The sequence below is a fragment of the Stegodyphus dumicola genome, chromosome 4, assembly GCF_044657685.1.
Source record: "Stegodyphus dumicola isolate Sdum_Otavi_A_Nest chromosome 4, ASM4465768v1".
In the NCBI taxonomy this organism is placed as follows: Eukaryota; Metazoa; Arthropoda; class Arachnida; order Araneae; family Eresidae; genus Stegodyphus; species Stegodyphus dumicola.
The window spans coordinates 88,969,276-88,993,907 of NC_140771.1; the positions used below are offsets into that span (position 1 = coordinate 88,969,276).

General features: G+C 32.2%; 1 protein-coding gene across 3 annotated transcripts in view; it reads right to left on the reverse strand.

Moving 5' to 3' along the window:
• The window catches only part of epsilonCOP (coatomer subunit epsilon), a 70,095-nt gene that overhangs the window by 21,657 nt on the left and 23,806 nt on the right, over positions 1-24,632 (reverse strand). For 2 of the 3 annotated variants that reach the window (XM_085815190.1, XM_085815189.1), the window contains exons 5-7: positions 18,717-18,770; positions 6,336-6,417; positions 5,316-5,471 (exon numbers count right to left, since the gene is read on the reverse strand). In XM_085815190.1, the coding sequence (XP_085671316.1) occupies positions 5,316-5,471; positions 6,336-6,417; positions 18,717-18,770 (292 nt within the window). The remainder of the gene's footprint in view (positions 1-5,315; positions 5,472-6,335; positions 6,418-18,716; positions 18,771-24,632) is intronic. The other variant, XM_085815191.1, reaches the window with a different exon arrangement.

Here is a 24,632-nt window from a genome sequence, read left to right on the forward strand (position 1 = left end):
AGTAAATGCTTCATCAAAAATTTTTTTCTGAAAAGATTGAAAATAAATATTATACTAGTACCTTGACTTCTGAGAAAGTAAATTATTTCCCACATAAATTATTTCCCACAAATATGAAACTGTATTCAGTATATTAACTATTTATTATTACAACTTTATTTGAAAGTGCTAAATAACTTGTAAATATTTTAAAGGAAGTGACAGTATGAAAGATGTATTTTGATTTATAGTAAGTAACTATAGTACTTACTTGATTTATAGTAAGTAACTATTTATAGTAAGCAACTTAGTAAATTTTAAATGCTTTAAAATGTTTCATCTTGTTACTTCAAAACTTTAAAGGAAAATTAAAATTCATTTTGAATTTATTTACCAGTAAAATGTTTTAACAATGTTATCTCCTTCAAAAGCAGCATGAAGAACACACTTAGTACTTTTGTACCTTCAAAATATCAATTTTTCAAAATTATTTTTAAAAAAACCATTTGTAATATTAAAATCATTTTAAACAAACCAAATAGGCCTGTCTTTCCTTGAAATCGGACCAAAATTACACACACAGCAATAAAAAATGTCACTTATGCAAGTGCCCTTTAAACGAAATGTAAACAAACTGTGTTTACAGCTATTGGGGTTTGAGTGAGGAAGTCAAGTTTGAGAATTATTTATGTCCCTCAATTTTATGAAGCTCCACATCAATATTTTTTCATTGCAGAAGGAAGTCTACAATTCAGCACTGCTCTAATTCACACCACAAGATTTATTCAAGTTGGATTTTCTTGTTTTTTGTTTGTTCTCTTTCGCATCAGTATTCAGGTCATAATATATTTGTGCACAGTTCCTTTTTTTTTAAAGAAAAACTGTGGTATTTTCAATCCCACAAAGATTATCAACTGAAGAATCTGAACTATCCTACACACCAGTGTTAAATTTCATTCACTCAACGATGTTCTCCAACAGATAATCTAATTTTCACATTTTCTATTCTTCCATTACATGCCTCAGTCCATTGCATATAAATTACGAAATCGATACCTTCCTCAATCAATTTACAGAATACACCCTTTTCAAAATTTCTCTTTACAGGTTCTACAGATCTTTTCACATTATTTCATATGATTTCAAATGGGTTCACAGTTTGCAATGATATGGCAGTAAACAGAGCATAGTATGACCGTGCTCAGCAACTATAGCATCAATACAATGCAATTCAAATGTTTTCAAGCCTTAGAGACAAGAACTAAGGAGTTCTGTTCTCAACATATTTAGCTTACCGGGGAATATTTTTCCCAGTCAACCAAAATTGAATGTCTACTTTTGCTGTACTTGATAGGTCATAATATATATCAACACTTTTTAATTTTTTTTTTTTTTTTTTTTTTTTTTTTTTACTGTTTATTTCAAAATGCCAAGTAATATTCTTCAATAATATTCTTCCATAATATTCCATAATATTCTTCAATCTCCTGCACTCTATTCAATAGCTGGTGATTTAAATTCTTTCTGTACTTGCTATAACAGAAAGCACAAATATATTTATGTTTTAACTTGTTCTATGGTTTGATTTTCATATGTTTTAACTTTTCAAGTGTCACATCGATAGATATTTTACTGTATTTTTTGCCATTACTAGTTTCCAACGCTTAATATTTTACCGTGTTTATTTTCTCATGTAGCATAATTTCTCACCCTTCAATCACATTGTTTTTTTAAAATGTGTTGAACTTTTTTAGAGCCACAGCTTCTGGTAACTTTTAGGCGAGCTTACTACAATTTCTAATTTACTTAATTTTGCAGCATATTGCGCAAAAAAAAATTATCTAGACCAAGTTGGTCATACAGTATTGTACTAACTACCTTGCTTGTTAATACTTGAGGTTTATGTATATCAAAATGCCATTCATTCTGATTTCAGAAGGATTCCTTTTTTTCAGTGGCATATATAGCTTTCCTTCCACACTGGTAATATTTTTACTGCCTTTTTGTTACTCAGAACTATGATCAGGAGTGATGAAAAAATGATCACTCCTGGAAAATGATCACTGCTGATCATTTTCCGTCATTCACATGCATTTTCATAATCTTCTAACAACTCTTCTAATTTATTTGGAGATGTTATCTTTGATCATTCATCAATATAATGCTGATACACTTCGAAATTTACTTGATGCTTCATTTGATCCATTATCATAAGATCTTTTAAAAGTTCAAAATCTTTAATTTTAAGCCTGTGTTCCAATCTTCCAAATAATTCCTTAATTCAAAGGTAAACCCCTCCAAGTAATTTGAGGATTTTTTGGGTATTGCATAAATTTGATGTGAAATTTTTCTGGATTAAGCTTAAACCTTTTAAACAGTATTCCTTTTACATAAGCATAACCATAAGCCTGTTGTTCTGGCTCTTGCATAATCAGCTAGAAAAGTGTCGGTAAAACAGAAACACATTGTGATTGATTTAGACCCTCAAGCTTTGCTTGGCGCTCAAACATGGCTAGGTATAAACTAATCTTTATTTTTAATCTTGGGTCAAGTTTTTGGATAATTTTTTGGAAATCGAAACAGCTTTTTCTAAGCGTACTTTCTTCATTTCTACAAATTAATAGATCATTTCTGTTAGCAGCCTGCAATTTCATTTTGGTTATTTTGAATTCTCTTTCTTCTCTCCTAATTCTATTTTGGCTCTCTTCCTCTTCTCTTTTTAATTCTCTCCTTCCTCTTCTCTTTTAATTCTATTTTCCTTCTTTTTTTTTTCCCCTCTCAAACCTCACTGAAGTAATATTTTCCAACAGACTTTTCAAAAGTTCCTCCTCGTAAGCTTCATTTCTCATAATCAGCAGTCTTAGATCCATTATTCTAAAGTCAGGTCTGACCTTTTCTCAAACGTTTGCTAAAAATGCCATGATATAACCAAAATTTATGATCAAAAGCTAATGACTTTCTTTTTATATATACATTTTTTTTAAACAAATAGCAATTTCAACTGTGAGGAGCAAAATTTAACCCTTAATTTTTTCACAACAAATTCAACTGATCTAAAACACAAGTTCAAGATATACACTATAATATGCACATTAGGCATTCATTTATAATTGGTCTACTTGTGGATTTATGATAATACAGTATGTCATGAAAATTGTCTAGGTATATTAAAGTATGCATTCAAAAGCAAAGTTTTAAAAAATATATAAATGCTCATAACTAAACTTCAATATAACAACAGTTTAATCATAAGGCATTTAACTTTAACAGGTTCAACTGAAAATTTTGCAGTTCTTACACAAACTAATGTTTTATACTCCTTACGGGAAACTTCTAATATTTAAAACATTCAAGATGACATAGAAATGATAGATGACATAGAAATGATAGGAACTTCAGATTCTAGATTAGATTAGGGCCTTCGAGATTCTAGATTAGAACCTTGAAGGTTCTAAATTTTACTTGTTATTTTGACATAGCATTTCTAGGTCATCTTGAATGTTTTAAATAAATATTAGAATTTGCCCTTAAGGAATATAAAAATTAGTTTGTGTAAGAATTATAAGAACTGGAAAATGTCAAAATACCAGGTAGAATTTAGAGCCATCAGAATTATTATAATTCTTTCTCTCTTGCACATTCAACTATATAAGCTTAATTTCAGCAGAACTCATCAACATTTCAGATGTTAAAAAATCTATTAATACAAATTCAAATTCCTAAAATTTATGCTTTCTTATTTGAAACACAAAGCAACACATTTCTTTAAGCTTTATAGAAAACAATGTTGATTAAAAGGAAAGTCATGTGAACTGGCAAAAATTACAGAAATAAATTACTTCACTGTCTCAATATAAAAAAATCCAAGGTACTAACCTGCCTGGATTTGTAAGCTTGGCCTCCTGGTTGGAGCCTGGAACCTATAGATCTAAATCCCAACTTAAAATTTTCATGGATATTGATGGTCCAAACATTTTAAAGCACTTTTCACAACACACATACTTTTCAGACACTGCTGGTTCTACACTTGAACATAATGCTGTAGATCTTCGAACAACTGACCGTACCGTAAAATTTTCAGAGCCTGGCGGTCCTCTTCTCTTCACTAAAATATTTACAACCACCTGTGGTTCTACAAAACTTATTGATGCTGCAGATCTTCGGACATTGAGTGTTGAGATACTTAAAGATGAGCTAAATTTCAGAGCCTGATGGTACTCTTCTCTTAACTAAAACTTCTGTGGGCATTGGTGGTCCAACAAAACACTGGCAGTTATAAAAAAACTTAACAATACTGAAGATCTTCAGACATTGACTATCCCGCAAAACTTAGGGTGAGCTATATTTTGGAGCCTGATTATCCTCTTCTTTAGCCGGACTGATGCCCGCAGTCTTTTTAAAGTAATACACAAGAGTTCTTGTTTGATTGTCAAACTAAAAATAATTCTGTGGATTTCATATTGCAGCACTGCCACCAATAAAACTAAGCTGTAACATCAAAAAGCTTCTGGGACAGAAAATAACTAGACAGATTGTCCTTTTTTATTTATTTAAAAACATGGGCCTTTCTTGGTTAATTAGAAAGTAATATTACAGCAGTATCACAGAAGGGGAAAGATAACATTTTCCCGACATTCAAACGCATCTTATTCTCTTGGCATTTTGTAGACAAAAGCCATCTTTTTACTCTTACAAATGAGTCAATGGAAACACTGCCAAAAAATGTTTCCTTAACGAGTTTTTCTTGATCACTTTCACTGGCCTTATGGTGGATACTAGTGTTCGTTCCCAAGAGAACAGGAAGTTTTCTAAGGATACACACGTTGTGTTGTTACAATATATTTTAAAAGTTATCACACAGGAAACAAGAGGTAAGTGAATTTATTTTTAATTTTATGTTTATATTTTTAATTCTTTAATATACATACATATATATATATATATATATTTAAATGGTAAATATAAAATCATTTATTTAAAGATTATTCAAGAAACGTTGAACTATTATTCTAAAATATGCAAAACCTACTTATTTATGATGAACTGCAGAATACATACAAAAACGAAAAATTTTTGCCCCAAAAGGCACTGAGTCTCCTTAAGTTACAATGGATTGAGCTACAAGAATAGTAATGAAAGCTGACTAATCTGCCATTATTCAATATCTTAACTAAAAATTATATCAGAATTAAATTTATATGCATTCTGGTGTTAAGGATTTTAAAACTATTTACTAAATAAATAAAAAGAATACATAAACAATATTTTCATTATTAATGAAACTTTTAAAATAAAATTAATATCCATAACAAACACTTCTTCCTTTAGAAAATTACCTTATCTAAAGCTTCTTGCAATAAAGGCTCTGCTTCCTCATATTTTCCTATTGCAATCAGAGCTGCAGCTTGACCATTCAAAAGCAATGGTGTTGGGGAGTATTTATCACTAAGTTCTTGAAAAATGTAATAAGCATCTTGAAGTTTTTCTCCATTCTGTGAAGAAAAAATAACTCTTATAAAAGATTGTTTTAAAATTAAAACAAAAAATGTCCTACAGATAAATCCAAATTTAAAATGTGTGGTCATTAGATTCTTTTGAAGTAAGAGATATGAAAAATGTGCAATGCCCTCATTGGGACTCAAATCTGGACCTTTCAAATTTTGCATCCAGAGTGCTACCATTACACCATGAAGGCATGCTGGAACGATTGAGAAAATATCTTAAACACTCCCTTTTTAAATGGCGACTGGGGATTATGAGACACAATCGCCAAATTCTGGTGGTGATAAATTATCGTCCACCAACTTCTAGTGTGGGTGCCACTGTAGACATTAGGGTATTTTGAAGCAGGAAACATGAAAAATATGCAATGCCCTCATCGGGACTCAAACCTGGACCTCTCAAATATGAGCCAAGTGTGATACCACTACACTTCGAAGGCATGACGGAAGGAGGGAGAAAATACCTTATAAATGCATTATTGAATTATTGCATTCATTACTGAATGTTTGTTATTTGAACATTTAAAATAAAATTACCAGATATTTATAATTCAAAGAAGGGGGAAGTTATACTTAATTCTCTGACTGTGGTACAAAATTCATAAACTAAAAGATATATTTTTTTTTCCTTCCGTGAAATTGATCGAAGTTGAAATTGCAGTTTCTGCACAAGTATGGCAATTACTGCTAAATTGATCTATGAAATCAAATGTTCTGTGCATACACCCAGGATAAACAGATGTCCCATTCATAGACCTCTGGTCAGACAGTTACGCAAAATCTTCAATAATCCTCACAGACAAGGCAAGAAACTGTCACTTCTTAATTTCAAATTAACATTTGTAGTCTATTTACCTTATATAAATTAACCCATGCTTGACTTAATTGAGTAAGAGTGCAGTCTTCATCAATTTCTTTCATAGAATTCAATTCTTTCCTGAAACAAAATAAATTTATTTAAATGTCAAATTACTTTCCACTAAAATACAGCATACATTGTACGACGGATTTCACAAAAACATATCACATTAAAATCAATTAATAATATCAAATCAAAAAATCAGTTGTAAAAAAATAATGATAATAAATGTCAATTTAGTTTAAAAACTTTGCAAATTATCATTTCAAAATTTAAAAAAAAAAATTATTTAAAAAAAATTGAACTGTTTAAAAGATTTTAAATACAGATAGAAATTCTAAAGAAATCTAATTCAAAAATTTACTTTAATGAAAATTAAAAGAAACTTGAGGAGAAAAAAGTTTCATACAGTTCTTAAGTAATTATTATCCACCAGAGAAACTACAAACAATTTATAAGAAATTTTTAATAGGCAGCTCATACCAGCTGGAAAAAAGTAACGGGTGGCCATAATTAAACTGACAGTGCTCACAGTGTTCTGTAGCGAGATCTATTTGCGAGAATGACGCCACATTTTGTAGGAAGATTAAACAAGAAGGGGGGAAGAAGGTTCCGTGAAAAAAAAAAATTAGTTCCTAAAGTAACTACAAACAATTTATAAGAACTACAAACAATTTATAAGAAATTTTTAATAGGCAGCTCATACCAGCTGGAAAAAAGTAACGGGTGGCCATAATTAAACTGACAGTGCTCACAGTGTTCAGTAGCGAGATCTATTTGCGAGAATGACGCCACATTTTGTAGGAAGATTAAACAAGAAGGGGGGAAGAAGGTTCCGTGAAAAAAAAAAAAAATTTAGTTCCTAAAGTCACCGCTAGGGGACTATTTGGCGCTGTGTAATAGAAAATAGAGTGTTAACAAATGCAAATCAATACGGAAATTACCTTTTACTTTGCATTCAAATGAGGTTCAATGTGGCTGCCGTTGTTGTGGACCACATATTGCATTCTGTTCACAGTATGCACAACAGCAGAAAGTAACATGTCTGCAGGAATCTCCCGTACAGTCCGTGATATGTTATCCTTCAACGTAGCCAGGTTTTGGACCACTCCTTGATAGACCTTGGACTTAAGGTAACCCCATAGCCAGAAGTCGCATGGGGTAAGATCAGGCGACCGAGATGGCCATGCAGTTGGAAAGTAGCGGCTAATGACTCTTTCTGTTGTGAATTTTTGTCGTAGCATCTTTCGCACCTGTACAACAACGTGTGGAGGGGCTCCATCTTGCATGAAAATGATTTCACCCAGGCACTGTCTTTGCTGAATGACAAAGCAGTTCAACATGTGGCGATATTTCTCTCCGGTAACAGAACAGGTTTCCGATCCTGTTGCGGTAACGTTCTCATAGAAGAATGGACCTACGATAAATTTTATTCCATATTAATTTGCATTTGTTAACACTCTATTTTCTATTACACAGCGCCAAATATTTCCCTAGCGGTGATGTTTGGAACTAATCTTTTTTTTGCGGAATCCTTCGTCCCCCGTCTTGTTTAATCTTCCTACAAAATGTGGCGTCATTCTCGCAAATAGATAGCGCTACAGAACACTGTGAGCACCGTCAGTTTAATCATGGCCACCCGGTATTTAAGAAGAATGACGCTAAATTGAAGCTAAAATTGATAATTGAAGCTAAAAACTATGGCAAGAACTAAAAGTGGCAATAACTTTTGAATAAATATTTGTACCTTTCTAGCAACATGTCCTTAACAAGAAGAATAGAATTTTTCTTTCAGATCTTAACATATGAATCAGATATGAAGCTACAGATCGAATCATAATTTCAAAACTTGGTGTAGCACATAAATATTACTTTCCTTGATGTATTTTTCCCATTTCTGGAGTTAGCTACTCCATAAATGGAATCTACTTATTCCAAATTATGGCTAGGCTATCAATTATAGAAACAATCAGCTAGTCTGGGGTTGCCAGATGCCTCACTTTCCCAAGACAGTTCCCAGTTTTTTATGAAAACATTCATTATCTCAAGACAAAATTTTTTTAGCATCAGTTTAACCCAGCTTTCCCATTCAAAAGAAAATTTTCAGAATAGAATAAGCAATGAGATTCTTGTGCCTAATTTCCAGTATGAAAAACAGTTTTCTTCTCAAATTTTGCCTTTGTTGGAAACCATTGTCTCCATGTGACTGTCTTAATTTTATAAGAATTTTAACTATCTTTGGCACAGTTGGTGGACTTTATCTGGTACTTCTCAAAGTCTGGTACAACTTTCTGGCTAAGAATTTGGATGGTGTTTTTTATTTCCTGAATTGCAATCAAATATTTTAATAGATGAGTCAAATATCATAATGGATATATAAGTGACTTTTTTTTTTATATATGTTTAGTGGTCCTTACGTAGTTGATTTCACCACAGTCAACAAGATAAAAACTTAATTGTGGATAACTTTCTGTCTTAGCATTATCTGTTATTTTTAAATTATTGGCAGTAGTCTTGATTCAATATTTAAAGATAAGCCAGTTCATGTAACAATGTTCCTATCTCATTGCATAAAAAAGGTTAGAAAACATTTCTCATTGCTGGCATCAACCACAACAGAAAACTGAAGAAATTGAATTTTGCTGGTAACTTTGTTAACAGCAAACCAATTCATATAAACATTATTTTAATATTTGTAATGCCTAATTTACTTTGTCCGTTGGCATCTGACGTGAACTGTCATGTAGTATATTGTGCAGTTCTTCTTTTCAATAAAAGTGAGACAATACTTGAAGTATAATACATAATAATAATATTTAGTAATTCTGTTATTAGTAGTAGTACAGCTAATTAATTGAATTTAATTATTTGTTTAGTAATTTTTATGCATGAAAATGAATTCAATATGCCAATTAGAAAGTATTCATTTCAAAATATATATTCAGAGGAATGGCGCTTCATAAAACAAGGAAAAAACAACAGTGAAGCAAAGTGTATAATGTATAAGCATTACCTTTCTACTGCACTTGGTGTGAAAAAGTAGATGTAAAAATCATTAATAGAATGTAAAGCATGTGCACATATACGCTGCATGTGCTTCAAAAAGAGAAGGGAGTGTTTTTCCCCTTCTTTTTTCTTTTGGTCAAAATCGCCAAAGTAGGGGAAAATAATAAAAGGCAGCAGAAATAACAATATGCTACCATACTATTAAACATCATGTCTTTCAAATCCATGGAACTACTAGACTGAACTTAATGATTCTAGAACAGCAAAATGTGTTAAAATAGAAAAAACTAAAACAAAATCGAAAAAAAACATATGCATTTAATCCATTTAGTACCTAATACAACTAAACAATTACATAACGATCTTGCAAATGTCTATTGCTTTGCACTGCCACAGATGCTGAGATATATGAAACATACATAGACTATCTAAGTTTCTGCCAGTTTTCATATACTATGAATACTTTCAAAAATATATAAGGAATATTTTTTACAAGTTCTATGAATGTTCCAGACATTATAGCTATAAACAGAAATAATAATAGCTATAAACAGAATAAAATCTGTTATCCTGTCAAAATCTAAAGATTTTATTTGGACTCGTACAGAAGAAACCAACACAACCCATCCTTTTTCAAGGCTTAGTATTCTTTTCAAAAACACGTGAAGTATTTTTTACAATGTACAAAAATATTCCCCTGAAATACAGCTGGAATGTTTCAGACATATTCCTTCCCATAAATTAAAAGAATATTCCAAACTGAGATATTCTTGGAACATTCTACATATATTTCTCATAAGTATTTCCCAGGATATACTTAGAATATTCCAAAATACTTGTAAATTTTCTCAGAGTATTGTGGGATGGTAAGGAACCAAAATTGAATATGCATAGGATATTATATACTGTAAGGGACAAAAGTATAAAAGTTAACCATATCATGAGTTTTTCCCCTTATTAACATAAAATATTGTTACATAATAATAATTTTTAATATTTATTAAAATTAATTTGAGATAAAGTGTGATTTATTTCTCATTAATACACTTGCTGACAATAGTAAGATGTCAAAGTTTGTTAATCAACACTCAAACCATGGCAACCCTATGCTAGATTGCTGGTATAATCTGTGCACAGCAATTAAAATAAGCGATTGTGAGATCACTACTAAATTTATCCTGGCACCTAACACAGCTTTAATTTCTTGATAACCATCTAGTATCAACAAAAATGAATCAATAAATCAGGCTTCCAAATCATAATATATTTAATCAACATTCTTTTGATAAAATTTAACAATTTTAATTTGTATATCAGCACTTTAAAAGAATGTTTCAATTAGTAATTTCTTTACAAAAAGTCTTTTAGGGGAAGAATTTATAATATACAGAACTAATACTGAAAAAAATTGTAAGAATTATATCATTTAAACCACATTCACTTGATGAAAGGAAACATGAGGTACAAGTATAATTTAAGCTTATATATTTTTAGTAAATGGTATCATGTGACCAAGCTGTCAAGATCAATCTTATTTCTAAAAAAATTATTACACCAAAAGCAAATTACAATAAACCATTCAATACAGTTATTCTTGTAATCTTTTTTAAACACTGTGTGTATAAATATAAAGGAATTTTATAAATTCTTAAATAATATAATAATCAAAGCAGAATTTCTTCCACAAGGGGTCAAACCATTAAGAAAAGAACAGTCAACTCCCAGTCTACTGAGATAATACTGGGAACAACATCTAGAGTGAACTTACAATAGTTAATTTGAGGCACTTATAAAATGCACAGGTAAGGGGATTAACTCATATAAGAAATAACAGAAAAATGAAATAAATAATTTACCTGCATTACCATTTAATTAGCTATGCAAATTAAATTAAATCAGTGCTTATTATTATTATTATTATTATTATTATTATTATTATTATTATTATTTTCTTCTTTTAACCACATCACACATGTACCCTTCTTACTATGTTTTTTCCTGCTTCTGTCTGTATTTTCTTCGTTTCACAGTGCACAGTGCACTTGCTGTTTGCTTTTGATTGTATTGTTCTCATATGTCAATAGCAGTCAATGTGAAACAGGCAATTAATGGCTGAACACTCGATTTTAACAGGGTTGCCACTCAAAAAGGAGAATGAAATTCCCAGATTTTTCCAGGTGTGTTTTAAGAAAATTCCAGTCTATCCGGGTATTGTGCATTGGCTGTGCTGAGAGGTAAATTAATTATTCTACCACTTGAAAACACAAAAATCTGCTTATTACATACGACTTATATATATAATCACATGCACATATATATATAATCATATGACTTACACACGCATATATATATATATATGTAAGATAAAAATGTAGGAATCAGAATTATAATATAACTATAAATATTAATTCTTCCTCTCTATTCTTAAATCGTAATAACTTATCTGCATTGCGTCATTCAGATTAATCCTGCGATCTTACGTAACCGTTAATACCAGATGCCTCTTAACAACCAATCACCGAATTGTAAACTAAAACTTTTCTCTTCGCGTGCTTCCATCTTTCATAACGACGCACTTCAGCTTTTGCCCTCTACTCTGCTAAGATGTAATTTCGCTGGCTTGCTTTCCTTCTCAATTATATCAAAAATGTAATGTTCTTGAATAGGCATAACTAGAGTGCCAAGGTGATTGTGGCCACAAATATCAATTGGAAATAAAAATGGAATTAAAATCGCTTCTACTGCCAAGTTTTTTACGAAGTCAACACATTAGCTTACGACGCAATCAGATTACTTCCTCTTCAATATAGGATAACTACATCTACAGTGTTCCGTCTTTTTTCCTTTGTGCTCTTATTATGACAATTAAGCCGGTAGGATAGTTTCCTGCAGCCTTGAAACCTCAATGGAAAATTTAATTCAGCTCTTCAAATCATCGTTTTGTGATAAATCCAAGATAATGTGAAAGAAGTGAATCATCAACTTTGTTTTTTCAGTGTTTAAAAAATAACAGATCATTCTTCTGCTGTGGTGTTTTGCGAGTGCTTCAAAAAAATAATCATGCGCAGTGTTTCCAGATTGAAAGTAATCTCTCGATAAATTGAGAAGTTCGAATGCCTAGTGAAAAGGAATATTGAATTTGCTTTGCCAATCTCTACAATATTTAGAAAAAAAGTGCTTTAAATCATCAGTGAATTACCGTTTAGGAATTAAGCATTACAGCGGGTTCAAGGTCGATCCGAGTTAGTGTTTGCAAGTATGTGCGACAGAAAATTATTTGCACTTCTGCTTTTTCAACAGCTCAAAAATTATTCTATTCGTGTGAATCTAGCTCAGGAACTAAATTATTTAATGTGCTGCGGATTCTATAGTTTTCATTTCAACTTTGGTTAAAATTTCTGCAATTTGTTTTGAGAAAATCTGAAATTCTTGTTCATTAATTTTTCTAATTTTTCATAATTATGTGTGGGCAAATTAAATAACGAAATTTAAGCTATTTAAATTATTCATAGGGAAGGATATTAAGATAAGTTTTTATGTTTTTGAAATTTTGTTGAGAATTTTGGATACGAATTTTATAATTATTCTAAAAATAAAGATGTTAAAAATAAGTGAAATTAGTACAGATAAGTAATATGAAATTATGGTAAATGCATGTTAAAATTTATGGGTTATTGTGTGTTAAGTATAGTATGATGAGGGTGTACTGGTTCCTTCAACAGAGGCCTGCACTGTACAGTTGTTCCTTTTACCCTCTTCATGCAAGATAATGTCGGAGGCTCTCATTTTATGAATGCGTGTAATTTTTTTTATATTATTATTATTATTATATTTTTTTATTATGGAATGTATTAGTGCAGTTCTCAAAGGCCAGTTACCTTAATGCAAGGAACGGAGGCCTTTTCAAGTAACTGCCTAGGCACCCTGGGCCACCAGTGCAGAGAACACACTGATTAGCTCAAGAGGACAGCCCTATTGATGGATATGTTTGTTTAGAAGTATTGCGAGGCTTCCAGTTTGGTAAAATCAGGAATTGCAAATGAAAGATAATAACGGTGAAACCATAATTTCTGAAGCTTACTCCTATTATTATATGGTATTAAAATATAATTTATCAATATGAAAATTAATATCATACATATTTATGTGCATTACATTTAATTATAAGTAATGATAATGTAAAAGTTTTTGTGATATTCTGTAATAACAAGAACCTTCCCTGAAGAATTATGATTATGTGAACTCTCAAACAAAAAGACTTTTGGACTGAAATGCTGAAAAATTCAATAGGACTCTAAAAATTAAAAATTTATTTTAAAAAAATTGATATTTATAAATTATACTTTTATAGAATCAAAATTTTATGATTTATGTTTTTCTTTTTTATTTGCTAGTGCTTTAACTCTTTCTCTTTAAAAAGGCTTCTCTGTCGCTACGCCTTTTTCTTTTTAAAGGGGGGAAATATGTAAGATAAAAATGTAGGAATCAGAATTATAATATAACTATAAACATTAATTCTTCCTCTCTATTCTAAAATCGTAATAACTTATCTGCATTGCGTCATTCAGATTAATCATGCGATCTTACGTAACCGTTAATACCAGATGCCTCTTAACAACCAATCACCGAATTGTAAACCAAAACTTTTCTCTTCGCGTGCTTCCATCTTTCATAACGACGCACTTCAGCTTTTGCCCTCTACTCTGCTAAGATGTAATTTCGCTGGCTTGCTTTCCTTCTCAATTATATCAAAAATGTAATGTTCTTGAATAGGCATAACTAGAGTGCCAAGGTGATTGTGGCCACAAATATCAATTGGAAATAAAAATGGAATTAAAATCGCTTCTACTGCCAAGTTTTTTACGAAGTCAACACATTAGCTTACGATGCAATCAGATTACTTCCTCTTCAATATAGGATAACTACATCTACAGTGTTCCGTCTTTTTTCCTTTGTGCTCTTATTATGACATATATATAATCCCCAAAGCATTACTATTATAACTATAACAGAGTTGTTTTTTTCCACTTAAGACTGATTAGAATCTGCCCAATATGAATTAAAAATTGTCTTTTTTTGCAGACATTTTGCAGCTACACGAAAGAAATCTAGTTTTTTGACATTTTAAAATAAATTCAGCTATTTTATATTTATTTAGCAGCATACATAAGCAAAAAACATGTGCATTAAATTTTGTATCAGTATGTCATCATACTGCTAGAATTAGTATCAGGATTTTCCAAAGAAAACTGTCTGAAATTTGGAAGTATTATTAACTAGTAATAAATAAATTTAGAGGGAAGAAGCCATATTAAATGGTACGAATAATATTAAAAAACATAACTTACTTAAAAATTGAATTATACTAATCAACAACTATTTGGCAAAGATTTGACACTTTGGCAAAGATATTAAATTATTAGCCTAGAACCTAGATGACTGATTACTATTTTTTTTATTTTATTGGAAAATGATGAGAGAGTCACAATCTTGGCATGCAGTAATGCAACAGGCAACCATAAGCTCAAACTAATGCTTATAGGCAAATCAAAAAAAAAAAATCCCTGGATGTTTAAAAACGTAAAAAGATACACTAATAAAACCGAAACCAACTATGATCTTCCTGTTTAGTACCATAATCAGTCACACACATGGATGAATGGAGCAATATTTAATGATCGGTTTCATCACAGTTTGTTCCATTGGTGGAAAAGTTTTTTAATCAAAAAGTCTACCAAGGAAGGGGATTCTCATTCAATACAATGCCTCATCCCATCCTGATGCAGAACAGTTATGAGATGAAGGTATAAGAGCCATGTTTCTCCTTTATAACGTAACTTCATTGTGTCAATCGATGGACCAAGGGGTTTTGGAGGTATACAAGATAAAATACACCCGTAAACTTCTTTCATCTCTTGTCCTAGCCATGCAGGAAGGATGTGATATGATTGGGAAACTAAAGAAAATAGATATGTTGGATGTTCTTGCATGGAGAGCTAATTCTTGGTGTGAAATCGAGCAGATAAGCCTCATTCGTTCCTGAAGAAATTCGCTGGACCATTCAGGAAATGAATTTCATGAAAACAGAGAAGAGATAGAAAATTGTGAAATAGTTGACTTGACCATTCAGGAAATGAATTTCATGAAAACAGAGATAAGACAGAAAATTGTGAAATAGTTGACTTAATTAAGAAAATTCCAAGCTGCGAAGAAGTTACTGAAGTTACTGATGATGATGTTGAAGAATGGATGGGACAAGATGAAAATTGTGAAATTTTAGGACATGAAGAAGTAATTGCACTAATGAAAGACAATGTGAATAAAAATGAAGATGAGTCAGAAAACAAAGAAACAATGGAAAATCTAAAATGATAACTCATACTAAAGGACTGACGGCTGCTGAAGGAATGCTCCATTACATGGAGGAGAAGGGAGCATCTGGTATGGACATTTTGTTCCTCCGTCGCCTACAGGACCATGACAGAATGAGCGTGAGAGATAATCTACCATCACGCAATATTTTTCTGCCAAGAACTACTAATAATTTTTCTTCATTTTTGTATGTAAGTTTTTTTACTCAATAATCTTGAGATATTTGTTCTTTTTATGACTTCAATTGTGCTAGAACTTGACATAAAAAAATCAACATTAATTTAATTGTATGCTGTGCTTTTCCATGTCCAATATTGTGCTATAAATGTCTAGAGTAATTTACAGTTAAATATTAAAGAGTTAAGAAAAACCCACCCCTTATTTCATAAAACTCAACAGTCTCTCAGTTCACATTATGTCGAGTGTGCGGGACTCTAATGTAGTAACTATCAAAAACTTACCAAGTAACTTAAAATTTATCAAAGTACTTTAAGCAGCAAAAGTGAATTTATTTGAAAATTTAAAAAAAAAAAAAAATAGTTACATTATTTAGAATATCTATTAAAAGTCACATAACAATAGTTAAAGGTTAAATACTGCAAACTTCAAAATCAACCGGATCTTTTTCCCGAAATAATTTATAGCAGATCAATTTATTTTACATCCCTCCACCCTACTTTTTTCTTTAATTTCTATTTGTTGTGAAGAAATGAAAAGTTGGAGAATATCCCTTCAAATCCAGAAGTGTCTGTGGTCAATATCATCACTGTGTAAAAAGGAATTTTGAAATTTTCCTTTTTAATTGTTTTCTTTAAACAACATGCAGAAGCTGAAATATTAAATAAGACTTCATTATAGAAATATGTGTAAGAAAAATGAGCTGATTTTGCTTGAAAAAGCTATGCCTTAAGGTAGGGGTCTTCAACCAGTGGCCCACTGAAAGCATTTTAGTGCCCCTCCCATTTCAATTTGAAGAAAAATTGAAGAATTAAAAAAAAAAAATTTGATTTCAAGAAAAATTGCATTGTCGGATTTTTGTCATGACAAAAATTAATTTTCTCTTATTCTTGATATTTAAAACATTTTATTGACATGCCTGATATTATTTGAGATAAAATTTTCGAAAAATAATGAGTTTTTCAAAAACTACTTATGTAATTTTAAAAGTTAAAATTTTAACTATGCATAAAATCTCAATTCCATAAAAAGGGTAGATTCTTATCTCTGTTGTAAAAGAGGTTAATTTCCTTCTGTCTAAAGGACTTAAACACAGGCAATTTCAATATTTCTGAAGTAATTTGGAAGCTGAATATGGTGCCGTAATGTATAACACAGAAGTACATTGGTTGAGCCAAGAAAAGATGCTTCAGAGCTTGTTTTCTTTGAAGAGCGAAGTTCAACAATTCACGGAATCTAAAGAGAAATGCATTCACGAGTTCAGTGATGAGAAATAGTTAAGAGACTTTGCATTTCTTGTCGATATTACAGTTAATCGCAATGATTTGAACTACCGCTTACGAAAATTAGACAAAACTGATACAGTAAGTCTAAGATCTGGACTCTTTGGGACTTCATCAATTCCGGATTTAGGATTTTTCTGAATACTAGACCATCAGTATAAATCTAGTAAGACGACATGTAGAAATTAATGACAAAATTAAAAATATGAAATTGTGATTTATGAAATAATGAAGTATTTATGACCTAAGTGAATCAAAATTCATTTTTAAAAAACTGAATATTTGTTTGCTTTATTAAACATTTCTTTCAATGTAAGTTGTTTAATTTGCTTCTTTTTTTTTTTTTTTTTTTTTTTTTTTTTTTTTTTTTTGTGCTAATACTTTCTCTTTAATTCTATAGATAGACAAAATTTTTTCTTCAGTTACAAAGCTTTATTGTTCAAAACCTGTAATTACTGTGTTGAGAATTCCAGTGAAATTATCAATCGATAATTTTTCATTCTCAGAAACCTCTCTGTCACTATCAGCAGCGATATTTTCTGGATTTAGAACCATATTGCAGATTCACCTCTGGTAGTTGATTGATGATTGAGGCATTGTCACCACAATGAAAAACTTCTGTTATATCTTCGTTTATTACTAAGTCTCGCTATTTCTTTAAAAATTCTATTAACTGGAAAATTTTCCTTTTTATTTATGATATCTAAACACCTTTAAATTTGCTAGCTTCTGCTATGCACTGTTGACAATTTATCATGAGAGTGGCAACTGAAAACACATTCTGTTAAATTTTGTTTTGGTTCTTTCGCATGCTGGTGAAGTAAAGCTTGCATTATATGAATTACTTATTATACTTATGCTTATTACCTGCTTGCATTCAACTACTATAATTATTCTATACAGTATGATAATTAAACTTCGTCCTCTCATTCTGCAATTTTATTTACTAAAATATCTGATTATAAGACAATTTCAAATTTTACAACAAAAATATGAAATGGGGAAAGGAAGTATTACTTTTAAGCAACTGTGGTAATAAGTACACTGTACTAAATTTTTTGTCAGTTTCTGCAAATTTTAACAGGCTATAACAGCTTCCAGCTTATCAAAAACTTTTTTACCAACAAAGTAACCCCACTTAAAACAGATGATTTAACAATATTTATAAATTCTATATTACAGAATTAATTATATACTGCTTGTAGATAAAAATAGTACACAATTACTATGACATTATCTAAAATTGCTACTGTCATCTTGTGAAATTTTCCTTTTTGTATTTTCAATAGATAGCTTTGTTTGACACATATGGGTTATAGATCACAGTAAATTTTTCCATCACACTGCAATCAACAAATGTTTTTTATAAGGGGCTAACTGAGTGGGAGTTGACTGTATGTTTATCAGTTTGTAATACTAAGATAAAGTTAGTGCTAAAAAGGTGAAATAATTTGCATATTTGTTACATAACAAGGTAATATTCTTGTGCACATTACAAGGGAAAAAATGATTCGAAAATAAAATATAACTAAAACTTACTGAGCAAGATCAACTCTGTTAATTTTTAAGAACGTCTGGATAGATAAGGCACAGCTATGAAAATGAAATTCATGAATATTAATACTCAAAATTCAATATGTAATAATACAGAATTAAAAATAAATACATGTAAAGGCTTCTGCAAGTCTGCATTAAATTCACTATCAGTATTGCACTCTGAGACCTCCCCCATTAAAAAAAAAAAGAAAAAAAAAAAAAGAAAAAAAAGAAAGAAATGGGGGAGTTACAGTCTACAGAATGAAACTCACCATACAAATTACTCCACAGCAGGTTATCAAATGCTATATATTTGAATTCCAGCAAATGAGGTAAGATTCCTCAGACTTATAAAGTTGCTATGAGATAATTACTAAAAAAAATCATTAGTAAGTGGAAATACTTTTGTTTATCATTCAAAGTAAATTATCATTATAACTAACGATACCTCTATGGCAATTCTGAACACTTTGAATGGTTTCAAAAAGGTCTTATCGAAACTAATGAAAGCAGGTGAGCCCACTTAATTTTTTTCTTTTGGAACCAAAGGCAAACAGTTTAGGAAGGTAAAACTGCAGGCATTCCATTCATTAATATGTCTGACTTCACTTCTTGAAAAAAGCTATGTCTGGAATGATGCAGCAGCTGAAAATTATGGACGAATATAGGCATATCTTCAGTGATGAAAACCTGTTTCTGCATTTGTCAGCATTCATTTTGGCAAAGACACAGTGAATACTTCGGAAGCACTTCCGCAGAGAACCCAGTAAATGTAAACATCGCCAACTTTGGCGATAATAGTTCAAAACCTGGTAACCCAGAGTATTTATCCTATTCGCTTGTTCGAAGTTTGCAACTATTCCTCTTGCGTTCAAATTTTGTTGAAATATCACTGTCGTTGTTTGCATTTGCAGATTTATATTATTCTTCTCTTATTTATTATTATTTTTTCTGATTTTTTTAACAACAAATAGATAGAAATATTTTCGTAGATAGATGCCGGTTCTCGGTTCCGGATGAAAGGAAGAAAATACGGCGGGAGGGATGGATGCTAATTTGTAACACGGCTGTTCACGTTGTGTTCTTAATTATTAACAGCTCTAAGAACCATGAACAGAACCATGAGGTTTCCAACCTCTAAAATAATTTGTTTTCGTAGGCCGCAAAAATGTGCATGTGCATTTTAAATAATTAAGTAATACTTTTTTATAATATTTTTATTATTGTCATCTAAATAATTATTATTAATAATATAATTAATTATCTAATAAATGTCATCTTAATAATATTTTTATTATTGTCATCTAAAATTATGAGAATAAATCAATTTTTACGGCATAAAATTTTAACAAGATAATATACTGTTAATGCTTTTCTAACAATAACCTTTCAGAGGATGGCAGGTGTGACATAAATAGATGATTAAATTGAAACAGAAAACATTACTGATTATATAAGATGACAGAATAGTTTGATGCATCGCCATAGTCATCAAAATTAGCAAACTACTGCTGGTGTAAGGAATATATTGTTTTCTGAGTTAACTGTAATTTAAGACAATTTTTTTTCGTATATCACATTTAACCAGTTAATTTCAGTATATTAATACTAATTTATGTTTTTTAAATGAATTTTTATTTCCGTTATAAATGCTTCTGTGCTAACTTGAATTTAATACAAATTTATTTTCGTATATCACGTTTAACCGGTTAGTTTTACATCTACATGCTTATTATCTGTGAATTTTTACTACCATATGCTTAATATATTGTTTTGTCTGCTAACTTGAATTTACATGCACTAAAAATCACGTTTACGGCTCGGCTCATCATCGATGAACCACGAGCTTGGCGAGTAAAAATGCAACGGTGCCAACGAGTTCTCTGCGGATGAAAACCCAATACTTCCATTTGATAACTTGCTGTTTGTAAAGTGCATGCCTGTAACTCCCATATACTGCTAAATCGAACTCATTTCCCAACCAGATCCTGCTGCTAGTAGTATGAGGTGGTTTGATGGCAGAGAAATATATCCAATACATCTTCTAATCTACTGGTACTCCCAATGCATATCACACATCCCAGTAGGTATTTTCAGCAACAAAATGTCTGCTCATACACAAGAGAAGGTTTTGGTTTAGGTTAGAAAAGTTTCAGTTGCCAAAATTTTGAGTTCAAGTTCCGAATTAGCTATGTCATCAGCATAATGCAAGTTATGTGACATAGATTAATTCAGAATAGTTTACAGACCACAAAAATTATTACTATCTTTAAAATAGAGAAGAAATACGCAAACTAAAAATGAGGAATTATGAGGCTATTTCTAAATTAAACTATAAAGTTGGTTTACATACTTTTACGTATGTATAATAAGAAGCTGCTAAAACTATATTATAAAGGTAATATAAAAAAATTCATCATCAGTAATCACTCTCCAAATTACATGATGTTACGACATGTCTATCAGTGCTGCATCATCTACATTTCTAGTCATTCACATAAGGTATAAATTTAATTACACATAAGGTCGAGTCACTTATTTAACTACAAGAGTAATCTTCTTCAGTAACATGAACAGCAGACAAATGCCACAAGACTAATATTTTGAGCTGAATGATTTACACAAGAATATGAGGACAGTCTGTCAAGAATCCAAGAGTTGAGATGGGATGCACACAATTCTATATGCCTAGCATGTCCATTAACGTGATCCCTCAGATCCTCAATGGATTCTCAAGTGTGCGAAATCAGAAGGCCAAGAAATTATGTGGAAGTTTTGTAATGTTTCTCCAACTACTTCTTGATGATGGTAGTAATACAGCAGGTTGCAATATGGTATTGGAAGGTTCCATCACCTTTATGAAACAAAGCCTCAACATGTACAATATGCAGAGTTTCCAAGCATAAAAGAGATATCCAATTCATGGTATCATTTATAAATATTAAAGAACCCCAAAAAAGGCAGAAAAACACCCCTGCCTAGGACATTGTCAACACCTGACTGGCAGCACTAATGTTCTTGTTTCATGGAACCAAATACATGGAAGTCAGGAGGTGAAAGGTCTGGGCTATAAGGAGGGTGATTTCCACCTAAATGTTTTCAGAAGTTTGCACATTTGTTTTGCTGCATACGGTCTGGCATTGTCATGCAGGAGCACAATGCCTTTCGACAGTTTACGCAGCCGTCGATTTATAAGTGATTTCCGCAATTGTTTTAGTGTTTCACAATAAGAAGATGCATTAATTGTGGCACCCTTCACCATGAACTCTGTATGCACAACGCCTTCTCTGTCGCAAAACAGCGTCATCATCACCTTTCCTGTAGATGGAACAGTTAGAACTTTGATCGTGTCGGAGAACTGCAATGTTTCCACTCGAGCGAGCTGCGTTTTGTTTCAAGTGAGAAGTGGTGAATCCAAGTTTCATCTCCAGTCACAATTTTGTTCAAAAACTTATTTCCTTCCATTTGGTAATGTTGCAGAAATTCAAATGCACTTTCAAAACACTTTCCTTTATGTTCCTTCGTCAATAAACATGGCATCCATCGAGCACAAACTTTACAAAATTTAAGGTGATTGGCAATAATTTTATGCACACTTCCATGTGAAATATCCAGTTCATTTGAGAATTCGTCTATCGTCATGTGTCTGTTTGCAAGAATGCATTCATTCACGCGAGCAACGATTTTCAAATTTGTTGCAGTTGATGGTCTTCCCTCGCACTCAGCATCGTCAATATCTGTACGTCCATCGCGAATGTTGCACCTTTTCACGATAGCTTGATGCAACACTGCATTTTCACCATAATCTTCATGCAAATGCCCATAAATTTCAGCGCAGTTGCACCTTTTTTGCCCACAAAAAACGAATCACTGCATGCATTTCCAATTTGGACTCTATTTGCAGCCAAGACATGTTTGCAACTGATTATCAGAAAAATGTAACTTGCCTCGGGGAAGCCGCTACATCACGCGATAAAGGTACACATCTGAAGTGTTGCCACACAGTGTCATCCAAATAGTCTTAGATAGAACATATTTAAGCAGTAGTGCAACTGACTGACCTACGCATTTTGCTAGATATCTACGACCTATCCATTTAGTACAACACAAACCAGAATTCATCTGAGAAGGCAATCCTCTACCACTCTTGGTGATCCAGTTTCCATAGAATTAAGGCACAGCAGACACATACTTTCATGAATAGTGTAGTAAATTGTACGTAATTTCATGAGCATGGATATTAGGCATTGGTTGTGAAATCTCATATGCAACACAAGTTTGTTGAATTGTTGCCTTGGAAAATGGCTCTTGAGAGCTCCTTGGTTGATTTGTATGGTGAGGTGAACATAGTTGTCCAATGCACCTAAAGGGACATCACTCAATTTATCACCAATTAGATGTAGCAATTCACAGGTCTATCTCCAGTCTGTCAAAATAGTGCTGTTGGTTTATTTATGATAAACTCTCACTACAGACACATGGGAATAATTCACAAATCATCCTAACAAAATAATCAGGCCCATTCTCATTCAAATAAATTATAAACTTTTCCCATCATGGCTGCTGCTGATCTGTTGGATACATAACCTCAATCAATCCTTATATATCTATGAGATTTTGAACTTAATACATTTTTTATCAGTGGTTCTTATCATGTAATGTCAGAATTAGCTGATGGTTCTAAAAATGTGACTTGATCATGCATGCACACAATGTTAAATTCCGTTCACGGTAAGATATTTCAACATACATTACCTGACATTGAAAATGCAACAAGAAGGAGTGGCCCAAAAATGATGCAAATTTCAGGGTAGACGCACATCAGCGAGTTATGCGAACAATGTGAAATGCACAGCTCTCCAGCACATGTTGAAGAAGATATAAAAGAAGCAACCTACAGAATGTTTTATTTTTGTGCCGTTATTTCTGCTAGGAAAATCATCGTAGAAAATTTGTTTTTGTCTCGGAGAATGTGTGTAATAGCAAAGAATGCCAGGCTATCATTAAGTCAGACAGTTCTTGCAGACAGACCATTTTACGAGGGGAATGGTGATCAGACTAAGAACAGCAGGTTCGTTCATATGGCAAATCTCAGCTGACACATACCTGGATGCATCCACAGTGCACTGGCTGTGGCGAAGATGTCTGGAATAAGGAAATGTGGCAAGTTCAAGACAATGCTGGTGCAGCCAGAGTGATGTCAGCATACATGGATCGACATATCCACCAACAAGCAGCGGCGCACTCGCATGCGACTTCTACCTCCATTCTGCAACATGTTCAAGACACCCTGGATGTACCCATATTTACCAGAACCATTTGCAGTCAATTGATGGCTAGTGGCCTGCCCTTGTGTCGTCTGTTAAGAAGACTGCCGTTGACCCCTACATCATACACAATAACATCTGCAATAGTGCTGCGCTTCAAGCGATGTGGATGATGGAATGGCACCGGGTTGTGTTCTCATATGAGTCACGCTTCTGTTTCTCCAATGTAGTCACTGCATACGAGTGTGGCATTGATGTAGAAACAGGTCCAATCCAAAAGCAACTGTGGAACATGCCACTGCATAACAACGTGGCATCATGGTTTGGGGCACAATTACGTATGATTCCAGGTCACCTCTAGTTTCTACTCAAGGCACTATGATGGCCCAATGATATGCTGATGATGTGCTGCAGCTAGTGACACACCCTACCTTCAGAAAGTGCCCCATGCCTCAGCAGAACAGCGCCCAACAACACACTGCTTGCATCAGCCAATGTGCTCTGCAAGGTGCACGGATGCTTCCCTGGCCACCATTCTCTCCTGATCTCTCACCAATTGAACACATTTGGGATGTGATTGGAAGCCATTTTCAGACACTGCCAGTGCCATGTTCAGAAGATGAACTCTGGCAAATGGTTAACAAGGAATAGA